This window comes from Bufo gargarizans, chromosome 7 (assembly GCF_014858855.1).
Source record: "Bufo gargarizans isolate SCDJY-AF-19 chromosome 7, ASM1485885v1, whole genome shotgun sequence".
Lineage (NCBI taxonomy): Eukaryota > Metazoa > Chordata > Amphibia > Anura > Bufonidae > Bufo > Bufo gargarizans.
In genome coordinates, this window is record NC_058086.1 from 162,092,920 (window position 1) to 162,112,618 (window position 19,699).

The 19,699-nt window shown below is 43.9% G+C and overlaps 1 protein-coding gene across 1 annotated transcript in view; it reads right to left on the minus strand.

Annotated features, from left to right (window-relative positions):
* Window positions 1-450: 450 nt before the first annotated feature.
* Window positions 451-19,699, minus strand: part of MTF2 (metal response element binding transcription factor 2) — a 60,257-nt gene continuing 41,008 nt past the window's right edge. The window contains exons 6-11 of the mRNA XM_044302439.1: window positions 12,766-12,833; window positions 7,869-8,036; window positions 6,352-6,487; window positions 4,664-4,722; window positions 3,800-3,898; window positions 451-3,281 (exon numbers count right to left, since the gene is read on the minus strand). Of these exons, the coding sequence (XP_044158374.1) occupies window positions 2,924-3,281; window positions 3,800-3,898; window positions 4,664-4,722; window positions 6,352-6,487; window positions 7,869-8,036; window positions 12,766-12,833 (888 nt within the window). The 3' untranslated portion in view covers window positions 451-2,923. The remainder of the gene's footprint in view (window positions 3,282-3,799; window positions 3,899-4,663; window positions 4,723-6,351; window positions 6,488-7,868; window positions 8,037-12,765; window positions 12,834-19,699) is intronic.

Sequence of the window (19,699 nt, forward strand, 5' to 3'; positions counted from 1 at the left end):
ATGCCTACTATATCTCACTCCCTACCTAGTACTTTTCCATTGACCTACTACTATGTGCACTAATCGGATGCCCCATGGGAGCACCATGCACCATTACATGGGGGGCTTACAGGATGGAACTGCTGCTGTAAAAAATGAAAAAAAAATCCCCTTATAAAGCATTCTGAGAACAATGAGAAAGAACATGACTATAGTTTTCTACGGTAATGCACTTTAATGATGGGGTTGCAATGAGAAAGAAAAGGTACAGCTGTATTACTGAAAGTAGCATTTACTTAAGATAAATAAAGTAATGTCATGTAATCAGTGGTATCTGTATCTCTAAAAACAAAACACAATATTCTATTAAAAATTGACATTTTAGGACGCCCTGTACAAAATTTTACAAAATATTCTTCAAAGTTTTTTTTTTTTACAAGATAAAAACAAATTTAACCTTTTCATTGGCTGCAAAATATACTGTTTGTGTATACAAACCAGAGGAAAGTGGGGGAAACACATACCAATTATCACGCATGGGTTATCAAGTCTTAAAAGAGGGTAGAATCGCTCATTTGTGGAAGGTCTTGACAAAATGCAGGCACGGTACACTGCTGGGCCTCAGTCAGATATGAAGGGCCAGTACAGGTCTCTCCCCCCCGATACAAAATTTATTAACAAATTAAAATAAGAGCCGGCAAAAATATTAGACAAAAAGGTCCGCGCTTCTGGCTACCTAGTGTGTCAATACTGCAAATGCGCCCAACATAAAAAAATCAATTTTTTACCTGTCCTGGTCACATAATAGGAAAAATAAAAATATATTGCATAGATCACATTTGAAAAGAAACAATAAAACAAGACTACCTACCTACGTACATACAGTCAATGTACAAAATATAAAGAATTCTTAAATACATTGCTCTAAGACAACAGTGCCAGTCATGTCTAGTATCAAACGAGGAGCGAAGGAGGCTACAGCACCACTGGCACTACCATCAAGGTGAATGGCAGTAAACTCACCAACTGCTACAGTAGACAATCACGTCATCATCCTGGTTTCGACAGTAAACCATATACCCCCTTCCGTGTGACCAGAAAGCTCCCGATCACATGCCTTGGTACAGAGTCTGACATCTTACCAATTGCATAATATGTTTACATTTTTTATTTTTATTTTTTAAGGATTAAGAACACCTCAGATTTGGTGCCATTAGTGCCATCAGAGGCACAGCCCGGAGATCGGCAGTGCAGATTGCAGAAACTATGCCAATTTAAAAATGCACATTAGAATTTATTTTCATATTTTGCCATTTAAACTGTGCTCAGAAATAGGTGCAGGGGTTTGCAATAGAAGCAAGTGTCCCAACATAGACTCTGCAGCAATATTTCTTTAAAGGGGTTGTCCCTGCCTCAAGAAGCATGGCATAATGCTGGAATATGCCATCTCTGGAACCCGCTCAAGTGAAGGCGACTAAAGTGCACGTGCGGCTCTCCATTCACTCCTATGGGACTTCTGAAAACGGCTCAGTTATTTTTTGGAACGAAGAGCGAGCTGCACACGGGAATCCAACTCCTGATATTTTCGGAACTGTTATAGCGGTGAATGGAAGGTAACTACACAGGTGCTGCTGCTCTCCCTTCACTTTGGGGACCCCATTCTGAAGATAGACACGAGTCCCACCTCTCAACATGTTTAGCATACTGAGAATATGCAATACATGTTGAGATAAGACAACCCCTTTAAGAGCACCTGTACATGCAGCAGTTTGTGCCGCAAGTTTGTAAACGGCGAGGCAAAAAACTGTTTTACTACAACTTGAAGTTTACAAATGAAGCATATAGTACCAATGTGCTTCACCTGTGCAGCAGAAAACCAGATGGCAAAACCAAATTTTTTTATTTATTTTTTGGCAGCATGACACAAGCCACTATGCCCCTGGCACCCCGAGAAGATGATCCAACAGAAATCCTGTTAGATTTTGTGTTTTCAAAAACTTGAGTAATAAGCCTACCTAGCCACCAACATATCAGTGGTTGATATCATAATTGATTGCAAAGGTTGCATTTCGGCAATGGCATTTTTATTTTATTATATATGTGCTGTCTGGATGCCTAACATTTCAAATCTTAGAGGTAGAAATGGTTTATCCACACTTTATATTGCAAACCATTCAAGAACAAACAGGATCTGCACTGCTGCACCTGGCATGGATCACTGGAGACTCACAAATACCCGGGACTGAAGCAAAGCCAAGTCCAAAAAGATATATATATTTTTTTAAATAGCACATGGTTAGTCCATGTATTGATCAGTCTTGTACCACAGCTCACTGCACAGTATATTATGTACATGATCAATATGTACCAGTTGTGGCGAGTGCTGCAGTCCTCATTTTTTCAGAGACCTGATTTAGAATAAATGTCACTTGGATGCCACTGCTTCCATTTGCATCCATAAGTGTGTGTACGTAGCTCTGACCTGTCTAGTAAGTAATTGTGACAAAAAGGTTTAGAGCCTCTGTGATAACAAAAGGGATCCTAAAAGTACAATCTGCACCTCCAGGAAATAACGGATTCAAATTTACCTGATGTACTAGACATAGAGGTATCAACCCATTTACTACAGGGCTAATCTGTCTTAGACACAAACCCCCACATGACATACACAAAACATTAATGCCTGCCTTAGAAGAATACTGTAAACCACGCCATTCTCGCAGATGTGCACCGTTGCAGATATTTGGTTAAAAGCAATGTTCTCTATTATCACCAGTCAAATGCATTAAAAATAAACCTAAATTTTTGTGTCTCTGTTCCAGCACCCATTTGCTACCATGTGTGTTGTAGGCACTTTGGCAGTAAAAGGGTGAATAATAAGTTATATATCACTTCAAGAAACCCTGGAGGGGGGGAGAAAGAAGAAGGCTGTCCAGAACGGAGGTCAGGAGGCAGTGGCTCCATCCCACTCCACAAGATACTGCACCTTCCCGTCAAGAGTTACTCGACGAGCCAAAATGCGGTATTTTTCGCCACATGCTATTCTTCCAGCTGCCCCAAAGTAATTGGTAATGGAATTCTTCAGGTGATGCAGCTGCAAGTCATGATCTGTTACATTTTTAACGATATCAGTGTTAAGTCCGGTAAGCTGAGAATCCTCTTTACTTTCATCGTTCCTTCCAATGTCTGAGTTATGAGCTTGAAGAGCCTTTCGAGGATGACGGCCTCGCTTTCTGGGTGGTGGTATAGGGGTCGACCAGGAACGTCCAGTGCGAGTAACCTTTCTCATGTCTGATGGAGGACTAATAAGAGAATACAAGGAAAGGTCTATAATGCAATGTATTATATTGTAGAAAAAGTATGAGGGCAGGAACTGCAAATTACGTGAAGATGTTCACACAGTTAGTATTCCACATTTGTCTTCACAGTGGAGGGATGGGGGTCAGATGTAAACTGCTAGCTCACATACATTACATGCTAACCTCCAGCTTTAACCGGCAGAAAAAAAAAACAACTCACAACTTAGCAATTACAGTTTAAGGCTCCATTCAGACGTCCGCAACGTGTTTTGCGGATCCACGGATTGCAATTGCGGACAAGAATAGTACATGTTCTATTTTTTTCGGGAACGGAATTGCGGACCCGGAAGGTGCGGGTTCGCAGTTCCGTATCCGGGCAGCACATCGTGCTGCCCCACAGAAATGAATGGGTCCGCAATTCCGTTCCGCGAACTGCGGAACGAAATTGCGGACGTGTGAATGGACCCTAACTATATTCTGCATATGCACCTTCTTTGCTGACTTCATAAATCCACATATACCTGGGAAGGCTCGCTGAGGTAGTTTCTTTGGAACTGGCGGCTCCATTGGACTCAAAATCAGAGTTACTAGATGAAAAGGTGGTGGTGATGTCCGCTTTCCTGAAATATAGACAACAAAATAAGCCAAACATTTCTAATAGTGGTCAGTGACATTAAAGGGGTTATCTAGTAAAAGCCATTTATGATATCCTCAGGATTGGTCATCAGTATCAGATATGCAGGGGGACGACACCTAGGACCCCCGCCCATCGGGTGTTAGAAGAGGCCTTGAGTGCTGCAGCCTCCTCCTAGACATCGGATACGTGGCCTCATTGCAGCTCAGCCCCATTCAAGTCAAAGGGGCTGAGCTGCAATACCACGCAATGCCACTATACGATGTAAGGTGCTGTCCTTGGAAAGCTGCCGGAAGCTGGCTGAACTCACCAGAGCTCCGGAGAGCGTAGCAGCTCCCTGAAACAGCTGATCAGTGGGGATACCAGGACTCTGACCCCTGCTGATGCGATAATGATGACCTATCCAGAGGGTAAAGCCTCATGCACATGTCCGTGGAACACAGACCATGAGATACCGGCTTGAATGCCTGCCGAGTGCAGGAGCGAACATAGTCATTGGTTGCTATGACGCCGTGCGCTTTGTGACGTGGCTGATGTACAGTAATACACTCATATGATCTATACCAGTGTATTACTGTACAGCAGCGGCAGCACGAAGTGCACAGCGTCATAGCAACTAATGATGCCATGCGCTCCTGCACTCAGCAGGAATCCAGGCCGGTGTTCCACGGACGTGTGCATGAGGCTTAAGTCGTCATTATCTTTTCCAGGATAACCCCTTTAATAAGGCAGTCTTGTACTGGTCTCTTACTTTCTTTGATCCGATGAATCAAAACTGTTAGTCCTCAATATCACATCGTTCTCCGTTTTCTAAGATGAAAAGAACATAAAACGACATTGTATGAAATTACATTTAGAACCATCACTAGATTGAAAAGAACTATTCTATTTCCTGAACATGATTATTGAGGAGGACATCTTTCCTGAGCCGTTATTAAAAACATTTAGAGATGAGCTTTACAGCAGCCACCATGGGCCATAGACACAATGGTCTGAAGGGAACTTCACCGACTTCTATGGGAGTGTTTACTAGTTATGATCTGTGACCTGTGCAGAGGTCAGGAGGGAGTAGATAAGCTGTGATATCACCTATGATGAATGGTGGATCCTGTGCCATCTATGTAGGTGATAAGATTGTGCGTCTAATCCTGCCTGAATGATAAGCAGATAACTGCACTAAAGTGGTCTGTACAGACCAAGTAGTATCTACTATTAAGCGTAGGGACTAATGTGAAAATTGCAGGATTTTATGTTTAACCATGTAGACAAGGAAAATTTAAAACCTCACCAAAAGCTTTAAAACTAGGTTTACCACTAAAACCTAATTTAAACAAATAGGTCATTTGCTGATTACACATTGCATTTAAAACATTCGCCTTTTTGTGTACAACCCTGTCACAAGTACCACCTATCTGTGGGTAGTATAAGTCAGAAGAAGCTTGGAGAAGATTCAGTGTAATGTGTATTTTATTCATTTAAATCTCTGCTCTATACTTAGGAGTCCAGCGGTTGGTCTCTCCGATGGCCTTCTCTGTATACAGGGATAACTGTCAATCACTAAGGAAGATCCGCCTACTGGACTCCTACACATAAAAAAGGCAGGGCTTTAAATGAATAAAATACACGTTTTACTGAATAATTTTGCACAAAACCCTACCAGTCTGCTCAGCTCCTCCTGTGTCTTGGAGCTCTGGTTTAAACATAAATGATACAAATGTTGTTTGCCTGAAGCTCCTGCATACTGGTTATTTGCTGAACTAAATAATAGAACAGTATGTAGTAGCCTCCATCTAGTGCTGGATGTAGGCAGCCAGACTTTCAGATCACCACAGGTTTGAGTTTAAAACTTTTGTTCTCACTGGGAGCAGAAGTTTCTGAGCAACAGAGGCACACGCGATTATTTCAGATAGTACTCCTGTGTCCGATTTTCTAACATGTCGTCCCAACCAAACATGGCTTCCCACCCAAAGTGTACCACCCTGCAGAGGGTGCCGTCAGTGTTGCCTAGAACAGAGAACCAACCGCTCTGCCTGCACAGTATGTGACCTAGCTGGAGCTACACCTACTATACAGAATCAAAAGCGTCATCTGGTTTCAGGAAGAAACCAGACAATACATGGGATTCTCCAGCAAAAAAAAAAAAAGAACTGACAGATCCTGCACAGCCACTCCAGTCCTCCCAGCGGCATTCTGTTTATCCAGTTCCATCGACAGGTTTATAAAGCCCTGGCAAAAGACCCCAGTGCTGCGGTGTGGGATCTGTCAGGTAAGTAACGCTCAGTTCATTTGGACATAAAATGTGTGGTCGAGGAGGAGTGGGAGTGCTAAAACAGGGACGAACCAGCAAAATCTAGAGCAATTTAAAAAAAGAATTCCAATTGAAAAATATTTTGCCTGATCTCACAGAGAAATAAAAAAAAAACAGGATGTGCTGCTTACCGGACAGGGGCTATTACAGGTGTCATTCTGTAAGATCTTTCTTCTATACGAGCCTGGAGGACGACCCACTGGTTTCCGTTTCTTGACTTCAGTATTGTTTTCCTCGCCTCTTCCAGGAGTAGGGGGAGATTTCCTCCAAGTTAATTATAAAAAGACAGCATCGATATTAAAAGGGTATTCTGGTAGTGATAAGTTATGCCCTATCCACAGGAGAGGGTATTTAAGACTGGTGGGGGTCTTACCGCTGGAACCTTCACTGATCACGAGAACAGGGACCCTGTAGCTGTTGGGCCCCCCAAAATGAAGCAGCAGTATTTGGCCATCTCTGGAACTCCCAAAACATGAATGGAGCAGCAGAGCATATGCATTTTGGGAGCACCCGAGGAGTACTTGTAAGGATTCCAGCAGTAAGAACCCCACCAATCTAAGTTATCCCCTATAGGGAATAACTACCGGAACATACCGTGAACAGTTATGAAACAACACCACTGATATTAAACACACTTTCTGCGCACACAGAAATATTAAAGGGGTTGTCCCATCACTAGGATATGCCTCCAATATCTGATAAGTGCGGGTCCCACCTCTGGGACCTGCACCTATACTTAGAACGGAGCAGGCAAGGTCCCAGAGGGCGCACGTGCGGCCACCCTCCATTCATTCCTATGGAGGCGCCAAAAATAGCCGGCTATTTTCGGAAGCCCAACTGAAACGAATAGGAGAGGCATCGCGCAAGCACAGCCACAGCTCCAGTCACTTCTATGGGGCTGATGGAAATAGCTGTGCCAGCGCTCTGCTATTTTCTGTGCTCTCACAGGAATGAATGGAGGACGGCTGCACATGCGCAGTGTGCCGTCCAGGACTCCGTTCAAGGTATAGGTTTCAAAAGGTGGGACTCGCACCGATCAGACATTGGGGGCATTTCTTAGCGAATATGCCCCCAGTATCTGAGATGGTACAACCCCTTTAACCTCAATTTAATTTTCATTATTATGACACTATACATATATATTATACAGATGAATATTCTCTAAGTGGATGGTAAACCACTGAAGGTGGAATTTACTATTCCCCCTTTCATAGTTTTCTGGTGTTAAAAGTTCGCTAAACTGGTTTTTGCAACTTTTCAAATGCCACTGTTACTTAGTCATAACTGGCATTTTTCCAGCTCCTTTGCCAGTTTGTGAAAAGGGAGCGTGACAAGGACGTGACCATTCAACATGGCAGAACAGTCCTCAGACAACCATTAATAAACTCATTGATCACATGCCAACACGTGTATACGCGTGTATATCTGCGCAGGGCATTTATATTCAATAGTGAATAAAGGAGATGTTTTGAATATTTTGTTCCCATTTTCTGCTCTATATCAACAACATGTCCATCGATCCTGTTATTTCCATAATTACACAACTTTTCCTTCTTTGTGTTGCAACTTCAGTGTTGAGGAGTGTAACAATTACGATTGTGCTGTTGCATGGACAAGCTTCACTTATCAAACCTTAATTAACACTTACTTCACAATAGGCAGCAGTTTTGATGACTTTCTACCCTTGATCTTGAACTCATGGGACGTGCTTTCTTCCTTCTCAAGTTTAACAGCAGCATTTGGAGGAACAGGAGGAACCCGAATTCTTAGACCAAACAAGTGTTTTTTCTTCTTTATTTCCTTTCCAGACATAAACCTGAGTATTGAAACATTGTTAAAAAGGCTGTGTTGCAATAAAGTTGGCGCAGTATCGAAATGGAGTCACACACAGTGTCCTTGTAAAAATCAGTGTCCAAAGTTTCATCAGAAATTTCTGTTTACCAACTATAAAGGTCAGTGCTATTGAAAAAAAAAATGATCTTTAACCCTAATTGAACATTTTTCTTAAAATTAAACACATAGTAGCTGGCGACCAAGGCTGCAAAAAATAAAAAATACCAAAAAAATTCAGGCAAAATAGGGGGAAGTATATCAAGATCGAAAGTTAAAGAGGACATTTCATCTGTTTTGACATAGGCCAATTTATGCTATTACCTTGTAGGGCGGCCCCCACTGATGCCATGGGTGTACTTTTTTTAAACCCCACCACCCGTTCGTCCGCTGTATTGTAATGAGCTGCAACTTCGCAACAGGGTGGACATGCAGTCTTCTGCTGTGGGCATCAACTTTTCCCTGGCTTTGAGCGCGATCAAATCAGAGGGCATTCAAATTTTTTTTTAGCCAATGTGTTTGATTCCAGCAGGCAGTTCCGTTGCCTGATCAGGCAAACTGTATGCAAACGCATGTTATTTTTTCTGACTGATCAGGCATTTATCAGACTGATCAGGATCCTGAGCAGTCTGAAAAATGCCTGGTCAGAATTATCCCCATGCATTCTGAATGGGTAGAAATCCGTTCAGGATGCATCAGGATGTCTTCAGTTCCAGACGGCTCCGGCCAAAAATCCGGAAGACTTGCCGCAAGACCGGATCCGGAATTAATGCCCATTGAAAGGCATTGATCCGGATCCGGCCTTAAGCGAAACGTCGTTTCGGCGCATTGCCGGATCCGACTTTTAGCTTTTTCTCAATGGTTACCATGGCTGCCGGGACGCTAAAGTCCTGTCAGCCATGGTAAAGTGTAGTGGGGAGCGGGATACTTGCCGTCCGTGCGGCTCCCGGGGCGCTCTAGAGTGACGTCAGGGCGCCCCAAGCGCATGGATCACGTGATCACATAGCACGTCATCCATGCGCATGGGGCGCTCTGACGTCATTCTGGAGCGCCCCGGGAGCCGCACGGACTGTAAGTATACTGCTCCCCCCGCTCCCCACTACTACTATGGCAACCAGGACTTTAATAGCGTCCTGGCTGCCATAGTAACACTGAACGCATTTTGAAGACGGATCCGTCTTCAAATGCTTTCAGTTCACTTGCGTTTTTCCGGATCCGGCGTGTAATTCCGGCAAGTGGAGTACACGCTGGATCCGGACAACGCAAGTGTGAAAGAGGCCTAAAATGCAATCTCAGAAAAAAAGAAAAAAAAAGTGTACATAGTCTATAAGGCCAATTTTGTGGAGTAAATGATCTCAAAGTCAGCTAGAAAGTTGCGGAACTTTTAAACGCGAGCATCCATGCCTTTCACCATTAAGGCCCCCAGGCTGTGCCTACACAACATTGTTTGATTTGGCTCTTATTGATTATATGGCCCCATACGGGTTGATGTAATTTGACGTTGTGGAAGCCATATTTAAAACTTGCTGAGCACAGCAATATACATTTATCAGTCACCTGATATACAGACTTCACTCAGATAGAGTGGGAACAATTAAGAGCTATTGTAGGCAGGTGTGATGGGGTATATAGGGGAGACATTAAAGTTTAAATCAGCGCCCCTGTCTGGGTCTGTCATAACAGGTAAGCTTTGCATTACGCACTGTATCACGTTATATGTGGTATCAAACTACTGTAGACGTATGGATTATTGGATATACTGAGTTTTTAAACAAGCTTTAACTATGGATATTTAACAAAGATAACACTTTGACTGTTTTCACACAGTGTTTGGCCAGTGTCTGATTTGTCAGTGATTTCCATCAGACAGGGACTAAACAAGGTGCAGGTCAAAACCCAGAACAGGAGCAACTCTTTCCATTATACTTTATTTCTGTGTAGGCTTCACTTCTGGTTTGGGCTCAGAATCACTGATGGAAATCACTGATCAAACCCCGACTGTGTGAAAGTGACCTTATATTACAATTGGCAGTGGCGTCCGTCTTAAGCCTCATTCACATATCAGCGTTTCACGGACATGTGCTGTACGTGTTCTCCGCGAACAGCACATGTCCCTCATAAGTATGTGTGTATTCACACATCCGCGTTTTAGCACAGTCCGCGTTTTCAGCACAGATGCATGTCTCATCTTAGTCCGTGTTCTCGGATCCCTCACGCCCATTATAGTCAATGAATCCATGAAAACCACGGATGCCATCCGTGTTGCACGAATCTTTAAGAGATGCTTTGAAAATTATTTTTTGGTCACGGATGTCTGCATTAGGTAGGTTAACTGTAGAACTTCTCCTCATGCAAAAATCTCCAAAAACAATGGCAATGAGAAGGATAGCAGTATAAATGTATTAGTATAAAAAAAAGTTTAATTAGATAAAAAAATATGGGGAAAAAATAAAAACTGCATTAACCCCTAAGTAACAAGCCTGTTTTGTACCTTCATGACCAAGCATTTTTTTACGATAGTTTTTTGTATCGTCACATTCCAAGAGCCATCTTTTCTTCCTCTGGTAATGTAGTCATATGAGGGCTTGTTTTTTGTGGGGACACGTTTCACTGTTTAATGACACCATTTTGGGATGCACATAAATCATAAGTTTTATTAAATGGGTTTTCTGGGAGTTCTATACCGATGACCTATCCTGTGTATAGATCATCAGTATCTGATCTGTGGGGATCCAACACCCAGGACCGCTGCCGTTCAGCTTTTTGAGAAGACAGGGGTGGTTGCAGTAGCGCCGCAGCCTTCTCTCTACTTTCCCTAGGCCATGTGATGCGACGCTTATTGGTCACATGGCCTAGGCGTGGCTCAGCCCCAAAGAAGTGAATAGGGCTAAGCTGCGATGCCAAGCACAGCCGCCATACAATATACGGAGCTGTACTTGGTTTGCATAGAGAAGGCCGCGGTGGTATAGCAAGTGCTGCTGCCTTCTAAAACAGCCAGATACTGATGACCTATCCCCTAGAGAGGTCATCAGGGTAAAACTCCTTTCGGATGGGAATGAAAAAAGAACAACGGAATTCAGACCTTTTCTTTTTATGTTTAACATTTGGCAACGTTCACTTTGATAGTTTATTACCTAGGTCGGTACGTTTAGAACAATACCAAATGGATATTGTTTTCTTCGAAGGTTTACTACTTTTACACAATAAATTATTTTTTTCATGGTCACTACAACGAAAAACTATTTTTGTTTTGGCATAGCTATGTGATGGCTTGATTTTTGCAGGATAATTAGTACTTTGCATTGATACTATTTTGGGACAACTAAAGACTTTTTGATCGTTTTTTGGGGGGTTTTTTGAGTGGAAGACAAACAAACTAGCAATTTTGGCATTGCTTACTTCATTTTTCTTTAACTTCTGTTCTAGAGAGTTTGCTGTGCGGGATAAATAAAGTGATAATTATATAGTTCAATTTGTTACGGATACGAAAATATCAATTATGTATAGGTTCTTTTCCCATAAAAATATGCAGTGCATTATGCTGCCAGTGGAAAACTGACATGCAACCTGTCTGACAAGGCCTACACAGAAGGCAAGCCTGGGGGCCTTCATTAGACCCCTGCATGGCTACCACACAGTTATATTTGCAGGAGTTCCTATGAGTGGCAGAGGAAGCTCCCTCGACCACAGCATCTAAGGGGTTAGGCTAGTTTCAGACAAGTGCTAGAGACCCAGCAGGCATTGCTGGAAGCTTTTAAGTCTCCATCCGGCCCCATTTACTATAATACCAACGGAGATCCAGCTGCAACCCCGCAAATATGTTGAGAATTGTCCAGAAGAAAACTGCTGTTCCCTGCCAGTACAGTGTGCTGGATCTCTAGCGCTACTGTGCAACTAGCCTTAAGTGTCGTGGCCTGATGATTCTGACATTTGGGCCGTTAGATCAGGAATCCAGCTGTTATAACCATGCTAAATACCAGCTCTTCTCAATACAGGAGACCAGTGCAACACTTAATGGCAGCCTAGACTAAGGTACCGTAAAAAGGGCTCATCAAATACTAAAATAGCAGCCCAGACCAGCCCGACCCAGAGTGGGGGAGATGCTTACCCGATACCTGCCATGATGTTTGCCCCCGTCAACAGGTGTTCTCATCAGCACATGTGGGAGTAGAACTGCCGGCCAGGGAGCCCAAAAGACCACATAAATCAGGTAAGCATCACCACCAGCCTGGGTTGGGTAAGTCTGGGCCGCTACTTTAGTATTGGTTAACCCCATGTTAGTCATTAAGGGATTAAAGTTAGGCTACTTTCACACTAGCGTTTTTATTTTCTGGTATTGAGATCATCATAGGGTCTCAATACCAGAAAAAATGCTTCCGTTTTGTCCCTATTCATTGTCAATGGGGACAAAATGTAATTGAACAGGAGGGAATATGCTCCAAAATGCATTCTGTTCCGTTCTCATACCGGTGAGCAAACCGCAGCATGATTTTCAATGAGGTTAATGACGGATCCGTCTTGGCAATGTTAAAGATAATACAACTGGATCCGTTCATAACAGATGCAGACGGTTAGTAACAGAAGTGTTTTTGCTGAACCCTTTCGGATGCAGGATAAACTCTAGTGTGAAAGTAGCCTTACACTTCCTAAAACCCCCAAAACAAAAAAAATGTTGGTGCAAGAAAAAAAAAAAAAAAAAAAAAAAAAAAACTTACATGGTCTTATTTTCATTTAATGCATCCAGAATATGTTCATATCTTTCTGATTTGGGTGTGTCTGCCAGCTAGAACAAAGAAATAGATTTTATTTGCATAATGGCACAACATATAAATTACTTAAAGAACAGTTCAGGCATTGTTCATGTATAGTTCTGAGCAGAGATTTACACACACACGGGGCTGGCACTTTAATAATGCTGAACCAACAGAAGCTTAGACCCTCACTTTCTCTTTTCGATGTACACTGGAGGTAACCTGATGAGTGAAATATGCAGAGAAGAAGTATCCACTAGGTGTAATGGCCTCTAACAGATAACCAACAGAATGCGGAAAATAAGAGTTAATCATTTGTGATTTTTGACACATGATGAATGTCATTAGAGTCGCAAACCCCTTAAAAGGTGTTGTCACACTTCCGCAAATGGCATTTATCATGTAGAGAAAGTTAATACAAGGCACTTACTAATGTATTGTGATTGTCCATATTGCCTCCTTTGCTGGCTTGATTCATTTTTACATCACATTATACACTGGTCTTTTCCATGGTTACGACCACCCTGCAATCCAGCAGAGGTGGCCGTGCTTGCGTACTAAGGGTGGGCGGTATAGGCGATATAAATTTGTGCCACGATATGGATTTTCTGCATATCACCGGACTGCGATATGACCACGGAGCGGCAGTTCGGCTCTGATCGTTTACCATGGCAGCCAGGTCGCTACTGAAGTCCTGGCTGCCATGGTATGTCAGTGAGCAGCATTATACTCACGTGCGCCGTTGCCGCCAGGCGCTCCTTCTCATAGGTCTGTGCAGCGCATTGCTAATGCTATAAGCATTAGCAATGCGCCGCACAGACAGACCATTTAGCGTCCTGGCTGCCATAGTAACCGATCGGAGCCCCAGAATTACACTGCTGGGACTTCGATCAGAACTGCTGCTGCCACCAATGATCAATACTGGGGAGAGAGGGGGGGGACCGCAATGCCCACTGCCACCAATGATGGGGGGGACCCTGTGGCCACTGCCACCAATGATTAATACTGGGGAGGGAGGGGGGGCTGATAAGAGGGAGAGGCTGGGGGGCACATGAGAGGCTGGCTGCCATGGTCAACTCCCTGCTGTTGTGTGCACAAAGCACAGGGCAGCAGGGAGAGTGTAAAGTTCTATTCACCCTAATAGAGCTCTATTATGGTAAATATGACAAATGTTCTAGCCCTTAAGGGGGCTAATAGTTAATAAATAAAAAGTATAAAGTTTAACCCCCCCCCAATATATCGAGATATACATCGCACATGCTTAAAATGATATCGCAATATAGATTTTAGGCCATATCGCCCACCCCTATTGCTCCTATGGTCTCGGCCACCAGAGAGGCCAGTGCTTTTTTAAGTAGTGTTGAAACATGGCTACCAATGTTAGAATGAAGGGTGGTCATAACCATGGAAACGAGAAGTGTATAATGTGATGGAAAAACTTAGTCTACCCAGCAAAGGAAGCAATATGGACAATGTCTACACATTAGTAAGTGTCTTGTATACATAATAAATGCAACTTGCTGAACTGAGACAACCCCTTTAACCACTTCAGCCCCGCTAGGTGAAACCCCCTTCATGACCAGGCCACTTTTTACACTTCGGCACTACACTCCTTTCACCGTTTATCGCTCGGTCATGCAACTTACCACCCAAATGAATTTTACCTCCTTTTCTTCTCACTAATGGAGCTTTCATTTGGTGGTATTTTATTGCTGCTGACATTTTTACTTTTTTTGTTATTAATCAAAATGTAACTATTTTTTTGCAAAAAAATGAAATTTTTCACTTTCAGCTGTGAAATTTTGCAAAAAAACCGACATCCATATATAAATTTTTCGCTAAATTTATAGTTCTACATGTCTTTGATAAAAAAAAAAATGTTTGGGCAAAAAAAAAATGGTTTGGGTAAAAGTTAGAGCATTTACAAACTATGGTACAAAAATGTGAATTTCCGCTTTTTGAAACTGCTCAGATTTTCTGAGCACCTGTCATGTTTCCTGAGGTTCTACAATGCCCAAACAGTAGAAAAACCCCACAAATGACCCCATTTCGGAAAGTAGACACCCTAAGGTATTCGCTGATGGGCATAGTGAGTTCATAGAACTTTTTATTTTTTGTCACAAGTTAGCGGAAAATGATGATGATTTTTTATTTTTATTTTTTTCTTACAAAGTCTCATATTCCACTAACTTGCGACAAAAAATAAAAAATTCTAGGAACTCACCATGCCCCTCACAGAATACCTTGGGGTGTCTTCTTTCCAAAATGGGGTCACTTGTGGGGTAGTTATACTGCCCTGGCAATTTAGGGGCCCAAATGTGTGAGAAGAACTTTGCAATCAAAATGTGTAAGAAATGACCGGTGAAATCCGAAAGGTGCACTTTGGAATATGCGCCCCTTTGCCCACCTTGGCAGCAAAAAAGTGTCACACATGTGGTATCGCCGTACTCAGGAGAAGTTGGGGAATGTGTTTTGGGGTGTCATTTTACATATACCCATGCTGGGTGAGAGAAATATCTTGGCAAAAGACAACTTTTCCCATTTTTTTATACAAAGTTGGCATTTGACCAAGATATTTTTCTCACCCAGCATGGGTATATGTAAAATGACACCCCAAAACACATTCCCCAACTTCTCCTGAGTACGGCGATACCAGATGTGTCACACTTTTTTGCTGCCAAGGTGGGCAAAGGGGCACATATTCCAAAGTGCACCTTTCGGATTTTGCAGGCCATTTTTTACACATTTTGATTGCAAGGTACTTCTCACACATTTGGGCCCCTAAATTGCCAGGGCAGTATAACTACGCCACAAGTGACCCCATTTTGGAAAGAAGACACCCTAAGGTATTCCGTGAGGGGCACTGCGAGTTCCTAGAATTTTTTATTTTTTGTCACAAGTTAGCGGAAAATGATGATTTTTTTTTTTTCTCTTTTTTCCTTACAAAGTCTCATATTCCACTAACTTGCGACAAAAAATAAAAAATTCTAGGAACTCGCCATGCCCCTCACGGAATACCTTGGGGTGTCTTCTTTCCAAAATGGGGTCACTTGTGGCGTAGTTATACTGCCCTGGCAATTTAGGGGCCCAAATGTGTGAGAAGAACTTTGCAATCAAAATCTGTAAAAAATGACCGGTGAAATCCGAAAGGTGCACTTTGGAATATGTGCCCCTTTGCCCACCTTGGCATCAAAAAAGTGTCACACATCTGGTATCGCCGTACTCAGGAGAAGTTGGGGAATGTGTTTTGGGGTGTCATTTTACATATAACCATGCTGGGTGAGAGAAATATCTTGGGAAAAGACAACTTTTCCCATTTTTTTATACAAAGTTGGCATTTGACCAAGATATTTCTCTCACCCAGCATGGGTATATGTAAAATGACACCCCAAAACACATTCCCCAACTTCTCCTGAGTACGGCGATACCACATGTGTGACACTTTTTTGCAGCCTAGATGCGCAAAGGGGCCCAAATTCCTTTTAGGAGGGCATTTTTAGACATTTGGATCCCAGACTTCTTCTCACGCTTTCGGGCCCCTAAAAAGCCAGGGCAGTATAAATACCCCACATGTGACCCCATTTTGGAAAGAAGACACCCCAAGGTATTCAATGAGGGGCATGGCGAGTTCCTAGAATTTTTTTTTTTTTTGCATAAGTTAGCGGATATTGATTTTTTTTTGTTTTTTTTCTCACAAAGTCTCACTTTCCGCTAACTTAGGACAAAAATTTCAATCTTTCATGGACTCAATATGCCCCTCACGGAATACCTTGGGGTGTCTTCTTTCCGAAATGGGGTCACATGTGGGGTATTTATACTGCCCTGGCTTTTTAGGGGCCCTAAAGCGTGAGAAGAAGTCTGGAATATAAATGTCTAAAAATGTTTACGCATTTGGATTCCGTGAGGGATATGGTGCGTCCATGTGAGATTTTATTTTTTGACACAAGTTAGTGGAATATGAGACTTTGTAAGAAAAAACAAAAACAAACAAAAAATGTCCGCTAACTTGTGCCAAAAAAATGGCTGAATGGAGCCTTACCAGGGGGGGAGTGATCAATGACAGGGGGGTGATCAATGACAGGGGGGTGATCAATGACAGGGGGGTGATCACCCATATAGACTCCCTGATCACCCCCCTGTCATTGATCACCCCCCCTGTAAGGCTCCATTCAGACATCCGCATGATTTTTTACGGATCCATGGATACATGGATCGGATCCACAGAACGCATGCGGACGTCTGAATGGAGCCTTACAGGGGGGTTATCAATCACAGGGGGTGATCAGGGTGATCACCCCCCTGTCACTGATCACCCCCCCTGTAAGGCTCCATTCAGACGTCCGCATGATTTTTACGGATCCATGGATCGGATCCGTAAAAATCATGCGGACGTCTGAATGGAGCCTGACAGGGGGGTGATCAATGACAGGGGGGTGATCAATGACAGGGGGGTGATCAATGACAGGGGGGTGATCACCCGCCTGTCATTGATCACCCCCCTGTAAGGCTCCATTCAGACGTCCGCATGATTTTTACGGATCCATGGATACATGGATCGGATCCGTAAAAATCATGCGGACGTCTGAATGGAGCCTGATAGGGGGGTGATCAATGACAGGGGGTGATCAGGGAGTGTATATGGGTGATCACCCGCCTGTCATTGATCACCCCCCTGTAAGGCTCCATTCAGACGTCCGCATGATTTTTACGGATCCATGGATACATGGATCGGATCCGTAAAAATCATGCGGACGTCTGAACGGAGCCTGACAGGGGGGTGATCAATGACAGGGCGGTGATCAATGACAGGGGGGTGATCAATGACAGGGGGGTGATCAATGACAGGGGGGTGATCAGGGAGTTTATATGGGGTGATCAGGGGTTTATAAGGGGTTAATAAGTGACGGGGGGGTGTAGTGTAGTGTGGTGTTTGGTGGGACTGTACTGACTTACCTGAGTCCTCTGGTGGTCGATCCTAACAAAAGGGACCACCAGAGGACCAGGTAGGAGGTATATTAGACGCTGTTATGAAAACAGCGTCTAATATACCTGTTAGGGGTTAAAAAATTCGGATCTCCAGCCTGCCAGCGAGCGATCGCCGCTGGCAGGCTGGAGATCCACTCGCTTACCTTCCGTTCCTGTGAGCGCGCGCGCCTGTGCGTTCACAGGAAATCTCGGCTCTCGCGGGAGGACGCGTATATGCGTCCACCCAGAAGAGCAGGACCGCCGGCAGGACGCAATCCTGCGTACGGCGGTCCTGAGGAGGTTAAGTGCTGATCATACGACTGTGCTCAGTCCACTGCTAGGTCCAGGAAACTGTGCGTCAACTGCATGAATATGTATTATGATACAATCAGTTCTTAGATAGTGAGTCTATTGTACTGTACTCACATCATCATACTTACCTGCTATCCGCAGCTGTAGTCCTGCACACTTTCGGTCCGCAGCTGGTTTACTTCCTCTCTGGCATGATCTGCTCTGCTACAGCCAATCAATGGATTCAGCGGTGAGGTGTTCACAAAAGACACATCACCGATGGGATGATCATGCCCGTGCAGCTTAGCACACTGGGCATTTCTCACAGTTGAGAAGGAAGCTGTGTTCTATAACCAGGAGCAAGACTTCAGTCGAGCTGGCGCTGGCATCATAAAGCTAAGAAAATGTCAATCACAGAGAGGCAGGCTGGCAGCTATGAGTCAGACTTGGGGAGTCCATATATACATCCCGGTGACTCCTGGTCCGATGCGGACCTCAGGTCAGGCCAAAATACTAACTTATTTCAGGAAAATATGGGAAAAGCAAGTAGTTACTGAAACAGACCTGCCAGGAGAGTCGACAGGTCCTCTGTAAATTGTATCTGTATTCATTTTATGCTGAGCAATCTAGAAAAAAGGAGATTTTTTTAAAACTTAACAGTAAAATCTCTTTCTCGCTCTTAATAGGGGGACACAGGAACCGTGGGTATAGCCATGTCCTCTAGGAGGCGTTGACACTAGTAAAAGCTGCTAGCTCCTCTCCTGACAGCTATACCCCCTCCAGCCTGGAGAGAGCTTCAGTTTGTTTACACGCAGTAGGAGAGGCAAGGTAACCATCGAAAAAACATGGAACACCAACAATGTCAAGGAACCACAACGGGGTTCTAACCAGCAGCCACCACAACGGGGTTCTAACCAGCAGCCACCACAACGGGGTTCTAACCAGCAGCCACCACAACGGGGTTCTAACCAGCAGCCACCACAACGGGGTTCTAACCAGCAGCCACCACAACGGGGTTCTAACCAGCAGCCACCACAACGGGGTTCTAACCAGCAGCCACCACAACTGTGGCCGAACAACAATACTGGGTGGGTGCTGTGTCCCCCAATGAAGAGCTAGAAAGAGATTTTACTGGTAAGTTTTACAAAATAATCTCCTTTTCTCGCCCATATTCATTGGGGGGGGGGACACAGGAACCGTGGGACGTCCAAAAGTAGTCCACAGGAAGGGAAAAAAAAACACAGACCCATAGAAGCAAGCGTCCCTGCAGGCATCTAAGAAACTGCCGCCTGCAAGACCTTCAGCCCAAGCAGCGTCCGCCGATGCATAAGTATGCACCTGGTATAATTTGTGAATGTGCGTAACGAGGACCAAGTAGCCGCCTTACACAACGGTGCAGCCGAGGCACAATTACTCCGAGCCCAAGATGCGCCCAATGCTCTGGTGGAGTCAGCTGTGACACCTAAGGGCGGAACCCTGCCCTGGGAGCGGTATGCCTCAGCAATTGCAGCCCAAATCAAACGTGCGATTGCCGCCTTGGAGGCCGCCAATCCCTTGCGAGCACCCTCCAGAATGACAAAAGGGGAGTCCGTACACCGGAAGGAACTGGAGGCTGCTAATAATCTTCAGAGCCCTGACAACA